Source organism: Ammospiza nelsoni, chromosome 19 (assembly GCF_027579445.1).
Source record: "Ammospiza nelsoni isolate bAmmNel1 chromosome 19, bAmmNel1.pri, whole genome shotgun sequence".
Classification (NCBI taxonomy): Eukaryota; Metazoa; Chordata; class Aves; order Passeriformes; family Passerellidae; genus Ammospiza; species Ammospiza nelsoni.
The window spans coordinates 1,683,695-1,695,086 of NC_080651.1; the positions used below are offsets into that span (position 1 = coordinate 1,683,695).

Here is an 11,392-nt window from a genome sequence, read left to right on the forward strand (position 1 = left end):
AGGAGCGGCTCCACCGGAGGAGGTGTCACCGCACATAGCGGTGCACAGCAGGCGATGCAAACCGACAGGACGGTAAACAAGGGGGGAAGAAAAGCCAGGGAGAAAGCAAAAACCAGATTGCCTTAATGTTTTTTGATGTGCTGTCACTATATTACCAGTATCAGGAGACATATGTAAATTCTACGTGGTACCTTATGAGCTTCCTTTGAAATTTCAGAGCTAAAAGTACACATTGTAAGAAAGAAATAGACTGTGGAATTTTTCAGGAAGAGAACACTGTGTGTTTTGTTTCTCTTCTCATTAATTACCTAGTATAGAAAAATTGTATCTGAAATTTATTAGTAGAAATAGAACAAATAGAACAACCCATCCCATATATTTGGTGCGTCTGACCAATGATATCACTGACCAAAGCTCCTTCCAATGATATTACTGAAGCTTTTGGGAAAGCTCCTTGATTTAACTGAAATCATTATAAACAGCATGACCATAAAGTCCAGGAAACAATATCCAAAAAGGGTGGGCCAGAGGCGATTTTAAGCCTTTATCCAGGGCACAAAAACAGACAGACAGAGATTTGGGGTGCCCTAAAGTCCAGCAGCAGAGACTGACTTTGAATCTTTTCCTAACAATTGACTGAAAAAACTGACCCAAAAGCCAAGTGCTGTTAATTCCTAGTACACATGTTAATTCCTACACCCAGGCCAAGGGAACAGGCTCTCACCTCTCAGCAGGCTTTGCCCAGAGCCCTTCCACCCACTCCCATCGGTGGCGTTTGGCAGTTCCTGCCAGACGCTGCCTGAATAGCAATGCGCCCGCCTGGCCCGGCTTCAGATCCGGCTGGAAAATGCCCCAGCTGTGAAGGACACGTGCAGGGACGCTGCCAGTTTGGGAAAGGATGGACTTTTCTCGCTCTTACAGATCGATACGGGCAGAAGCTTCCTAGGCAGGCGCTGCCTTTGTCTTTTTGGGTTTGTGTCCGGAGCCAGCCCCGGGCGGAGCGGGGCTCAGTGAGCGGAGCCCCCATCCCCGTCCCTCCGCAGCCACTGGAGCTCTGCCACCAGTTACCAGGGGAATCGTCAGGAAGCGATTCAGTGAGTCGGGAGCGCCAGGGCCATGGGCAGTGAATGGGAAAGCAGCAGCTGGAACATCTGCCCGTTCCTGCCGCTCCCAGCGCGGCAGCCAGCAGGATGCGCCCGGAGGCAGCGCTGCGCCCCCGGCCCCGCACGGCCCAGATGGCGCTGGCTCCTCTCCGCTCACCCTGCGGTGCTGAGGGGCTCCATGCCGCTGTCACAGCAGCCTCTGACCCTCCCTCGCCTTGGCATCCCCCCAGCCCGGCGCCCCTCGCTCTGCCGGGGCTCCCCTCCGTGCCCTCGCCTTTCCCCGGCTTCAGGGTGATCCCGTTTTCCACAGCAGTGTTCAGCGCCTTATCTCCCCTTCTTCAAAAAATAAATCCTCTCTCTACAGCAGTAAAACTCAGCTCCTCACTCTGCCTTTCAGGAACCCCTGGCAGCTTTTACCCCTTTGGTTTTTACTCTCTTCTCATGCTTGTTTATTTTTTCTCAGCCCTTTTGTTCCCTCCCTGCCGCTTCCCTGTCGATTGCTGCTCTGTCTTCTTGTGACCCGACTTTGAAAGCTAGCTTGAAGTGGTGTTTTAATATTTTTGTGGGGGATTTTATACGCTGATGAATGGACTGAAGCATGCAGAATTTTAAATGACTACTTTGCTGTCAGGGAACTAAACACAAACATCTAAAACACACTTGTTAAAATTCCTTCCTTAGAAATCTGAAAGGTTTCGGTGTCCTTAATATCCACTAAAAGAAAAAGGGGTTATTAGCTGTGCTTGCTGGCAACATGGATGCTGCTGACTTCAAGAGCTGTAATTTGCTCACCTTGTGTGTGCACCACGGAACAGATCCTTCTGCTGCAGCTGTCCCAAACCTTGAAGGGTTCATGGCCAGCTCATGAATTTTTCACTGCTGCTCCCTGCATGTTGCTGGGTCTTACTGTCACTTACCTCATGCTTTGCCAGAAATATTCTGCACACGATGGCATCAGAAAATGCCAATAATGCTGGACTTCCTGGGAGAAAGCTCAAAAGATTGAAGCCACTCTGTTGAGTCTCTGTCACACTGGTCACCTCATGGCTCCCTCGTCCCAAAAACATGCCCAGAAATGCAGAATCAGTGATAATTCTAGGAAAAAGGAATAAAAAATTATAATAAATTTGATATTAGGAAAAATTTCTTTGCTGAAAGGCTTATAAAGCACTAGAACTGGCATCCCTGACTATGTGCAAAAAATGTGTGGATGTGGCTGGCACTCAAAGATATGGTTTAGTGGAGGTGCTGGTTTCACTGTTGGATTTGATGATCTAAAAGGTCTTTTTCAACCTTAACAATCCTCTGGTTCTATTAAATCATTCTTCATAACAATTTTAAGAAAAAATCAGGGCTTTTGAGACTCTAATCTCCACACTTGCACCCGAGGAGGCACCCAGAATGATTGCTCTGTCTTCCCTCCCTACCTGTGTCCCTGCAGGCATCGTCCGTGCCTCCAGCGTGTTCCCCATCCTAAGCACAATTTTGCTGTTGCTGGGAGGACTCTGTGTCGGAGCAGGAAGGATTTACAACAGCAAAAACAACATTATTCTCAGCGCTGGGATTCTCTTTGTTGCAGCAGGTATGTTCTGTTTAAATTGAGTTCTTAAGAAGTGCTGCTGTTTTCAGGTGGAAAAGACTCTGGAAAAGCTCCTTGGCAGTGCTTTCCCTGCATCCCTTTCCTGGGCTGAGGGCATTAACAGCACCACAGCAGGCAAATTTCTCAAGACAAAATTATGCTCCTGAAGCCCCACAATAAGTATATTCTAGAAAAGCGTTTGGTTTTCCTGTAGAAAGAAGTGAAATTCAGTAACAAGCATGTTTTACACTATTTAAAATGTATTAAATATTAGATGAATCAGGCATCTCTTATACCTAGGGCCTTTTTTTTTTAAATATGAAGGCAGAAAACATTCACCTCTGATAGGTGAGCCCGTTTTTCACACTAGAAACATCTGAGAGAGTCAGCCCCATTGTTAATAGCTCTCCCTGCAGCCTGGATTAAGCATGCAGCATTTAGATGAAAATTCAGCAAGGTGGAAGAGAATTTATTTTGATCAAGGTGAACAGCCATAGCCCTGAGCTCCAAATGTATTTTTATCATTCTTCTGGATGTTAGCATCCTGCTCACAATATTAGTGAGCTCCCACAAGCTGCTGCTTTTCCACTGTGGCAGCAAAGAGATGGGGAAAAGTCCTGCTGAGTATTTTGGGATCCATGTGAGCACACGTGCTCCATATGTTGATCTTTCGGTTGTGTTTCAGGAATAAATGAATCCTTGAGATAAATGTAAGAGTAAATAAATGCAATAAAATTTCTCTGTCCCAGTCTGAGAACCATTCAGGTCCAGAAAGTAACACAGCTTAAATTTTACCTCCCCGGCCACATAAACACTGATTTATGTTTTTCTTCCTCCAGGTCTCAGTAATATCATAGGGATCATTGTCTACATATCAAGCAATGCAGGTGACCCAAGTGACAAGCGAGATGAGGACAAAAAGAACCATTACAACTATGGCTGGTCTTTTTATTTTGGAGCCTTGTCTTTTATCGTGGCCGAAACCATAGGTGTTCTGGCTGTGAACATTTATATTGAGAAGAACAAAGAGCTGAGGTTTAAGACCAAGAGGGAATTCCTTAAGACTTCTTCCAGTTCTCCTTATGCCAGGATGCCAAGCTATAGGTACAGGAGGCGGAGGTCCAGATCCAGCTCCCGCTCCACGGAGCCTTCTCCATCCAGGGACATTTCTCCAGTTGGCATGAAGATAGCAGGCACCATCCCCATGAACGAAATCTCCATGTACACCCTTTCCAGGGAGCCTTTGAAGGTTACCACGGCTGCCAGCTACAACGCAGACCAAGAAGCCAGTTTCCTGCAGGTCCACAACTTCCTCCAGAAGGAGTTTAAGGAAGGACTCCACGTCAACATGGTCAACAGGAGAACGACGCCAGTGTGAAGTACCTTCCTCCCTCGTGCTTTTTGAAGAGATGCCCAAACAGAATGGATCTATCAGGAGTGATGTTAAAATACCCTCTCACCTCTTTAATTGTGGCATGTGTTGAGGTAGCAAGTGGAGATCCTCTGGACCAACATAAAGATATTTACACGCTCGTAGCTTTTTTTGAAGCTATTTGGAGTTTGTTTATTTCCGTTCTTGGTGTCACAAGATGAAGGCAGTTCATGTTCCTGCACTTTTGTAGTGTCTACACAGTCTTGGAGAAACTGCAAAGGACTGGCCACCAGTGTGTTTTAAAGGATTACAGAAAATTTGTCGTACTTTTTTTTTTTCTAATATTGACATCCCTTAATACAAACTTGCAAATATAATTTATAACTAAGCCCAAGGATAAAAATGAGCTACTCATCAAGTGAGCCACTTTCCTTCAACACGGTGTAAGCTTTGCCTCTTTCAAAATAAAAAAAAAAAAAGAAAAAAAGAAAAAAAAAGAAAATATTTTTGAAGGCAACACTTTCTAAAACTGACCTGTGCCACTGAAACCGCAGAGCACCCACGTACTGAGCATTAGATACTCTCTGATAGGGGTGGGAAGGGGGTCTCCCATTCCTGGTGTAAGGCATCCCTTGGGGCAACACAGGCCGAGGAGCAGAGGGTGGGTGCGTCTTGAAACACCTGGAAAGGGAAACAGATTAAAGCAGGTGGGACTTGAGCCTATTCGCAAGCATCATTTCTTGCCTAACGTTTAGAAAACTTGAATTCTCATTTCGACGAGCCCTAGTGCCTGATCCGGCAAGGTGCTGAGTGCTGGCTGTCAGGAGCCCCTGGAGATTTGCCCGAGCGCGGCGGGAGCAGGGCAGAGCCGCCGCCGATTCCCCGATTCCCTGACGCTTCACAAGTGCAACACTAACGCTACTGGAAACAGAGATCTCTGAGCAGCCGGGAGAGAATGGAAACAGAGATCTCTGAGCAGCCAGGAGGGAATGGGAACAGAGATCTCTGAGCAGCCAGGAGGGAATGGGAAACGGAGATCTCTGAGCAACCAGGAGGGAATGGGAAACGGAGATCTCTGAGCAACCAGACGAGAACGCGCCCGGACTCGCGAACTTTCCTGCAGCAATGGGAGCCGAGTGTCAGCAGAGCAGATGACAACTTTGTATTTTTTAAAACAGAACAAAAAAAAAAAGAAAAAAAAAAAGAAAAAAAAAAAAGAAAAAAATAATCACCGTTTATGAGATATTTATTAAACTCTTTTTATTATGAATTAAGTGCCGCATGGTGCAAGGTATAGTTGCTTTTAGATGGAAATGGTGGTTTGACCTAATTTAATTTATTTTGTAATGATGCATCTACTTACGTGCAGAGAGCCCACAGCAAACTCTATGCATCACGTAAGGAGGGAACTAATTTGTACCCTTTGCTTCTGTCTGTTTCTAAAAGAGTCTGAATATTATTTTCTTTTCTTATAAATTCCTGCTTTCAGTTTTTATACTTAGGCTTGGATCTCAAAGCTCGATGTCCTGACTCAAAGGTAATTTCATTTAATAGTACTCATGCTGATTTTAGTGACCACTCGACCAAGCCATATGAGAATGAGGTGCCCGATTCCCCTCAGATGAATTAGATGCAGTGAGAGAGGAGCATCTAATTCCTATAGATTCCTTTGAATATCCCCATCATCTTTGCCCAGAAAATCTTTGCTAGCAGAACACTCCACAAGAAAAAAATCTATAATTTGGAAAGTTTGGGTCACTGGTAGTGGGAGATCTCAGCCAAACTGTTAAAACCTCTTTAGTCTTAATTTATCCTCTGATGGCCCCAGGGCCAGAGACTCAGTGGTGGTTTGGATACGAGGCTTTCAGCTGGTGGAACCAAGTCCTCCAGGGATATCCCAGAGCAGCTGCCTTAACATCCCAAAAAGGAAGTTGAACCCCTCTCCCCCCAGAGAAACCCACTCAAGCCTCTCTCCTTGCAAGAACCAAGACACAATTCTCAATTTTAAGCGAGAGTCTTCCCCTAGTCACTGTTAAGCTCTGCCTGGCCCTCAGCCTGGCACAGCCTCATCGTTATTTTGGCAGGGGTGGGTTGGAGCCTTCATCCCTGCTCATTAAGAGTTTCCATTCAGGTTAAAACTCCGCTGGGATCCTTTTTTCAAACCTCTGAACTCTGAGAGCTAAAGCGAATGGAGCGATGGGAATGATTTAAAACTAGAAAATGTTGTGCTACTTTCTGTATCAACACACTATGGAGAAAGATGTTACACAAGCTTTTTAAAAAAAATTCAAACAGAGGCAGAAAAGAAAACTTTTTTACCTACTTTTCGGCTAGGACAACATAAAAGGGTTCTAAAATTATTAAAGTTCTTGATGAAAGGTTTTTTTTACAAGAATCTTTATGCTTTCAAACAATAAATTATTTCCTACTTTTTGAGACTTCGTAATATTAAAATACTTTGATTAGCTATGATAGAAGTAGAAGTTTGCAATGAAAAAAAATCCAACCTTCTGTCTCATTAGTGTGTCATACTAAGTGCTAATTAATTTACATCTAATTATAGTCAATGTATTTTTCAAGTGCAATTTCCCAGAACTATTTGTTTCCCACTGTGTTAAAAAACTAATAGTTAGAACTAAGTCCTCATCCGTGTTTCCTGTAATTAAGAATAAAACCATTCCCTTTCAAACCAGGAGTTAGATATAGGCTGTTTCTCTAATCTCATGTACCTTGAACTGGAAGTGGACAGTGTCAGGTTTGCTCGCGCGTGGGTTTTGTTCTTTTAGTCGTCGTTCTCCAGTGAATGTGCTTCAAACCACCCATCTGATTCCAGACAAAATCCAAGGTTTTTCTTCAGCCCAGCTCAGCCCTGCAGAGGCACGTGCAGTACTTTTGGCAGAGAAAGTCTTGCTGAGCGTTTTGGGATGTTGCTCTTTGCCTCCTCCCCCGGGGCAGGGCTGGGTCCAGCAGCTCTCCAGGAGTGATGCCCCGATTTGGTCCAAGCTGGAGCATCTGCTCCTTCTCCAGCAGGCACCTTCAAGAAATGGAGCTGGAGTGGGGATCATGAGATGCTCATGGGGTCTGGACAGGGAACAAAGTCATGTGGACATAACAGGGACCAGAGCTTTTGTCCTGTGACACAACAAGGACTGCGACTGAAAACTCAGCAGTTAAGTTGCAGTGCAGCAAATTGTTCAACCAAAGCCAAAACCAAAAAAATTCATATGATAATTCCAGAAAACAAACAAACAACAACAATAAAAAACCCACCAAAAACCTCAAAAAACTCAAAACCCTGGTCCTTTCCCATGAAAAACTTTGCTTCTGACAAAAGTGAAAAATTTGCAGCATTCCTGCCCATGTGCAGTCTTGCTCCATGGTTGATCTATCTGAACAGAGTCAGATTGTGCTCAGCCTTTGAAACCACCCAGTGATAGTTTAAAAAAAATTATCTGTTCTTCCACATCTCTCTGGTTTCCCTGGACAGCATCTAACAAATGAGCCCCATTTCCCAGCAAGGCCTGCAGATACCATAAAACCATATCATTAGCAATTATCAGTCTTTTGGTATATAACACACTGTAGAAACAGAACTAAAAAAAAAAAAAATGCTATTGGATCAGATTTGATTTTCCAAGAAACAAAATTTCAGGTATACCATGAGCTCTCTCTTCCTTGTTTCTCATACACAATAGGAGTAAAAGGAGAAATCACTTCAGCTGCCCAGACATCTAACAATAAACTATTTTTTCTGTTTCTTTTTCTCTCTGTATGGATCACATATCCACAAGGGCTAATATATCATGTCCCTTGAGGCTACATTTCTGTCTGCAGTTCTAAAGTGTTATTTCCACTGTGCTTCAGTTCTACTGGTATAATCACAACCATGTATAATGTACTTAATCCTTACTTTTTAAATAAACCATTTTAAATGTATTTGGTTTTGTGTGGAGAAAGGTATGTAGATTGTATGTAGATTTTTAATTTCCAAATTCTCTGAGCTGAGATTTCAGGTTATTTTTTCACATTTTTCACTGTTTAATTGCAGTTGGCCATGTTACTGGGCACCAGTATTTCAGAGGAGTTTAAATTATTCTTGTGGTCCCAGAGACCACAAAATCTCCAAGATAAGCTATCTTCATGATATTTTCAGTTATTTGGTTGGAAATTAAGAAAAACCTTCTCATTTCCAGCTTAAACCTGTCCCATACGAGACCCACTGTGGTCTCAGCGCCCAGTTTGTGCCTGGTGTGGTGACCAGAGGCCACTGCAAACCACCCTTGAGGAAAACAACCCAGAGTATTCTGAAGCACCTCCCTGAGCCTGAGCTTTCCTCCAGTTTTTGAGCTTTCTTATGAGCTCACCTGGAGCCTCCTCCTCTCCCTGATCTCTCCCATATTGCCTGAAGGAAGCCTGGCCCCACATGCCAAACATGGGTCAGCAGCAGAGCAGCCTCTCCCCACCCAGCCAGCCCCAGCCATCCCCGCATCACAGACAGGATTCCTTCTTCAAACACTTCTTTCAGCTTCACCTCCCAGCTCCTCAGCCTCCAGATTGTCTCAAGGATGAGTTCTGGCTGCCTTCTCTGCCCACCTCTCCCAGGCTCACCACGAACTGGCACGTCTGCAGGGAGCCGCAGGATTCATCTTCTCACACGCCTCTGACACAAGGTAGTGAATTCATTTAAAGCTCAGGCCCAAAGATGCTTCCTTTTGAAATAAAGAAAGGTTTTGCCCACATTTATGAGCAAGTCTGTGGGTAAATGGTGACCCCAAGAGCTGTGGCTGCCCCTCTGTGAGCAGGGGTGTTGGAAGAAGTGATGTTTGAGAAGAGGGGAAGCACAAACAGGCTTTGGGAAGGGGGAAAAAGAGGATGTGGCATTTCCTTGGAATGAGAGAACCAACAGACAGGGGCAGTGCCTGTTTCCAAAGGGAAAGGAGAGGCTGTGCATCTGTCTGCAGCCCAGCTCAGCTTTCACAGGGCCAGGATCGCTTTCCCCAGCTCTGCCTGCGGTATTTTGGGAGTTCTGGGTCACTCCCAGGGGCAGCAGGGATGGCCAGCTACACACAGCAGGGTGGGATTCTACTGAAAAATAAAGCAGCCAGCCAAAACTCACACATTCAGCTCTTGTGTTCCATGATTGCCCCACAGAATCAGGGAGCTTTCAGAGGGTGCCTTTAGTGGCATTCCCAGGTTTTGGGTGTGCAGCCCCCTCCCTAGTCCCAGTGCTCTCAGCACACTGGGGCAATGCAGGCTGGGGAGCCCAAATAGCACTGAGGAGACCCTGCCTGAAGAAAGGTCTTTGCTGAACTCCCATCTGAGCTGAGAGCAGAGCAGGTGCTGCCTCCCCCTCTCTGGGTTACTCTGACTGGGATGGGTTTTTGCAGAGCAATGTTCTGCAAGCAGGGAGCCACAGAGTGAGGTTAATCTGCTTGTGGTAAATGCTGAGGCTGCTCTGAAAGAAATACAGAAGAGTGCAAGTGCTGGGGAGCAGAGCCAAGTCACCACCTCTGCCAGGGAAAAAACCAACACAGTAGCTGGGCTTCAGATGCCTCCTCTGGCATTTTCTCCAGAACAGAAACAGAATTGTGTCCCTCACTTGCTGCTCCTAAAGTGCAATTAATTGGAGCCCTCTCTGCTTTCCAACAGGTCTTCATTAATAATCTGTTTATATTTCATGTGATATCGATTTTTATATGTGAATATTTACCAGCTGACACAGGGAGGCTGCAGGAACCATTCCCGGGGGATTAGGTATCGTGGTCTTCTGGATGTGCAGAAAACTTCCAGGGTTTGCTTTAGTCCTGTGCTCCTCCAAAAATCTGGTTTGTTTCTACATTTGCCAAATGCCCACAAAACCCATTTTTTTTCCCCATGGACTGGCAGCTCTAGGTCATTTTTGGGGGCTGGGGGGAGTGTTTCACCTCAGCTGCAGCAATGTGAGCTTGGGAAGCCACTGCTGCCCATGCTGGGGCTCACTGGAGCCTGTTCACACTCCAGCTCCACTCAGCAGCAGGCAAGGATCAATTATTCACTTCTGATTTCACTCCAGTTGTTTCCTGGAAATTAGGAAACTCAAAGCCAAACCAAACCCATAGAACTTCTCCAGAATGAAGGATCTAAATGAGAACAGAAAGTGTGATTCTTGCCAACACTGGAAGAGGCACAAAGACCAACACCAGTGAACAAAATTAATGAGTTCCCACCCCTGCAGTCCTTGTAGGTTGTAATTAGTCTAAAGCAGGATCATTAGCACTTGATGTCTCAGCAACCAGAGCCTCACTTTGTGCCCACATTTGCAAACATATTCACTTCCCTCTGCTCCACCTGTGGAGTTTGTAGCATCAATGAATTGAAGTTGAGATGCAGCTCCTGAGATCAACTGATGTCTAGTGAAATTTAACAAGAGTTTACTTCAAAGGAAAAGGCATTACATCTTTAATGCTTTTCTTTTCTGGCTTAAAGACTGCTCCCTTTGGGTCCTTCTGCTTTCACTCTTGGTTCTGGCTTAAATGGAAGCCTGTAATATCTCTGCCAGCCCCAGCACGGATGTGCCTGTGGTCCCTGGTCCCTGCCTTGCTCCATGTCCCCACTGCCCTCCCTGGTCCCCTTCCCCTCCAATTTTACCCCAGGTACCTTCACTCCTCCCCACAATTCCCACATCCCAGCAAGAATGTGGCTCCAGATGCCATCCTGGGTGCCCACATGTCCCTCTGCCCACAGAGGGTCTCAGCCATCCCTGCCACACATCAAGCAGAGTAATGTTAGCCCAAGTCATACTTCAATTACTTCTTTTGGACCAAAATTTTTTAACTTACACTTTATTTTGTCTCCCTTTCCCATGCTCTCCCTACACATTAATTTGTTGCTCCACACTGTCCTCATCAACCTGAGCTGACACCTCTGCACCTTTATTTTGACATCAAACTGGGGTGTTAATAAAGCAGGACTGGAGTAGCTCTGACATTATCTTGACACAATGATATTTGCAGCTTTCCACTGGCATTTTTTTAACCATTCTTTTAACATTCAGGTACTGTCACCCTCCTCAGTTTGACATCACAATTGTAATGTCACCTCCACAGTGGCCTCTGCATTGACATTACCATCAAATTGGCTTTACAATCAGCTGAAATATCAAAGGGAAGGAGAGAGGCTGGCCCAGCTCCAGCAATCTGGGCTCAAGGCAAGTGAAGTCACTGCTGGAGAAAGGAATGAATGTGCTGGGTGGCTGCTGGAGTTACTGCAGGTATCAAGGAACCTGGTTGATAGGAAAGCAAATGAGTATTTGAGAGATATTGCATTAGAAAAAGAACAAAAAAAGACACAAAAAACCTT

The 11,392-nt window shown here is 45.2% G+C and overlaps 1 protein-coding gene across 1 annotated transcript in view; it reads left to right on the forward strand.

Moving 5' to 3' along the window:
- CACNG4 (calcium voltage-gated channel auxiliary subunit gamma 4) overlaps positions 1 to 7,990 on the forward strand; it is a 44,955-nt gene extending 36,965 nt beyond the window's left edge. The window contains exons 3-4 of the mRNA XM_059485601.1: positions 2,545 to 2,685; positions 3,522 to 7,990. Coding sequence (XP_059341584.1) covers positions 2,545 to 2,685; positions 3,522 to 4,060 — 680 coding nt within the window. The 3' untranslated portion in view covers positions 4,061 to 7,990. The remainder of the gene's footprint in view (positions 1 to 2,544; positions 2,686 to 3,521) is intronic.
- The last annotated feature ends 3,402 nt before the right edge of the window (positions 7,991 to 11,392 follow it).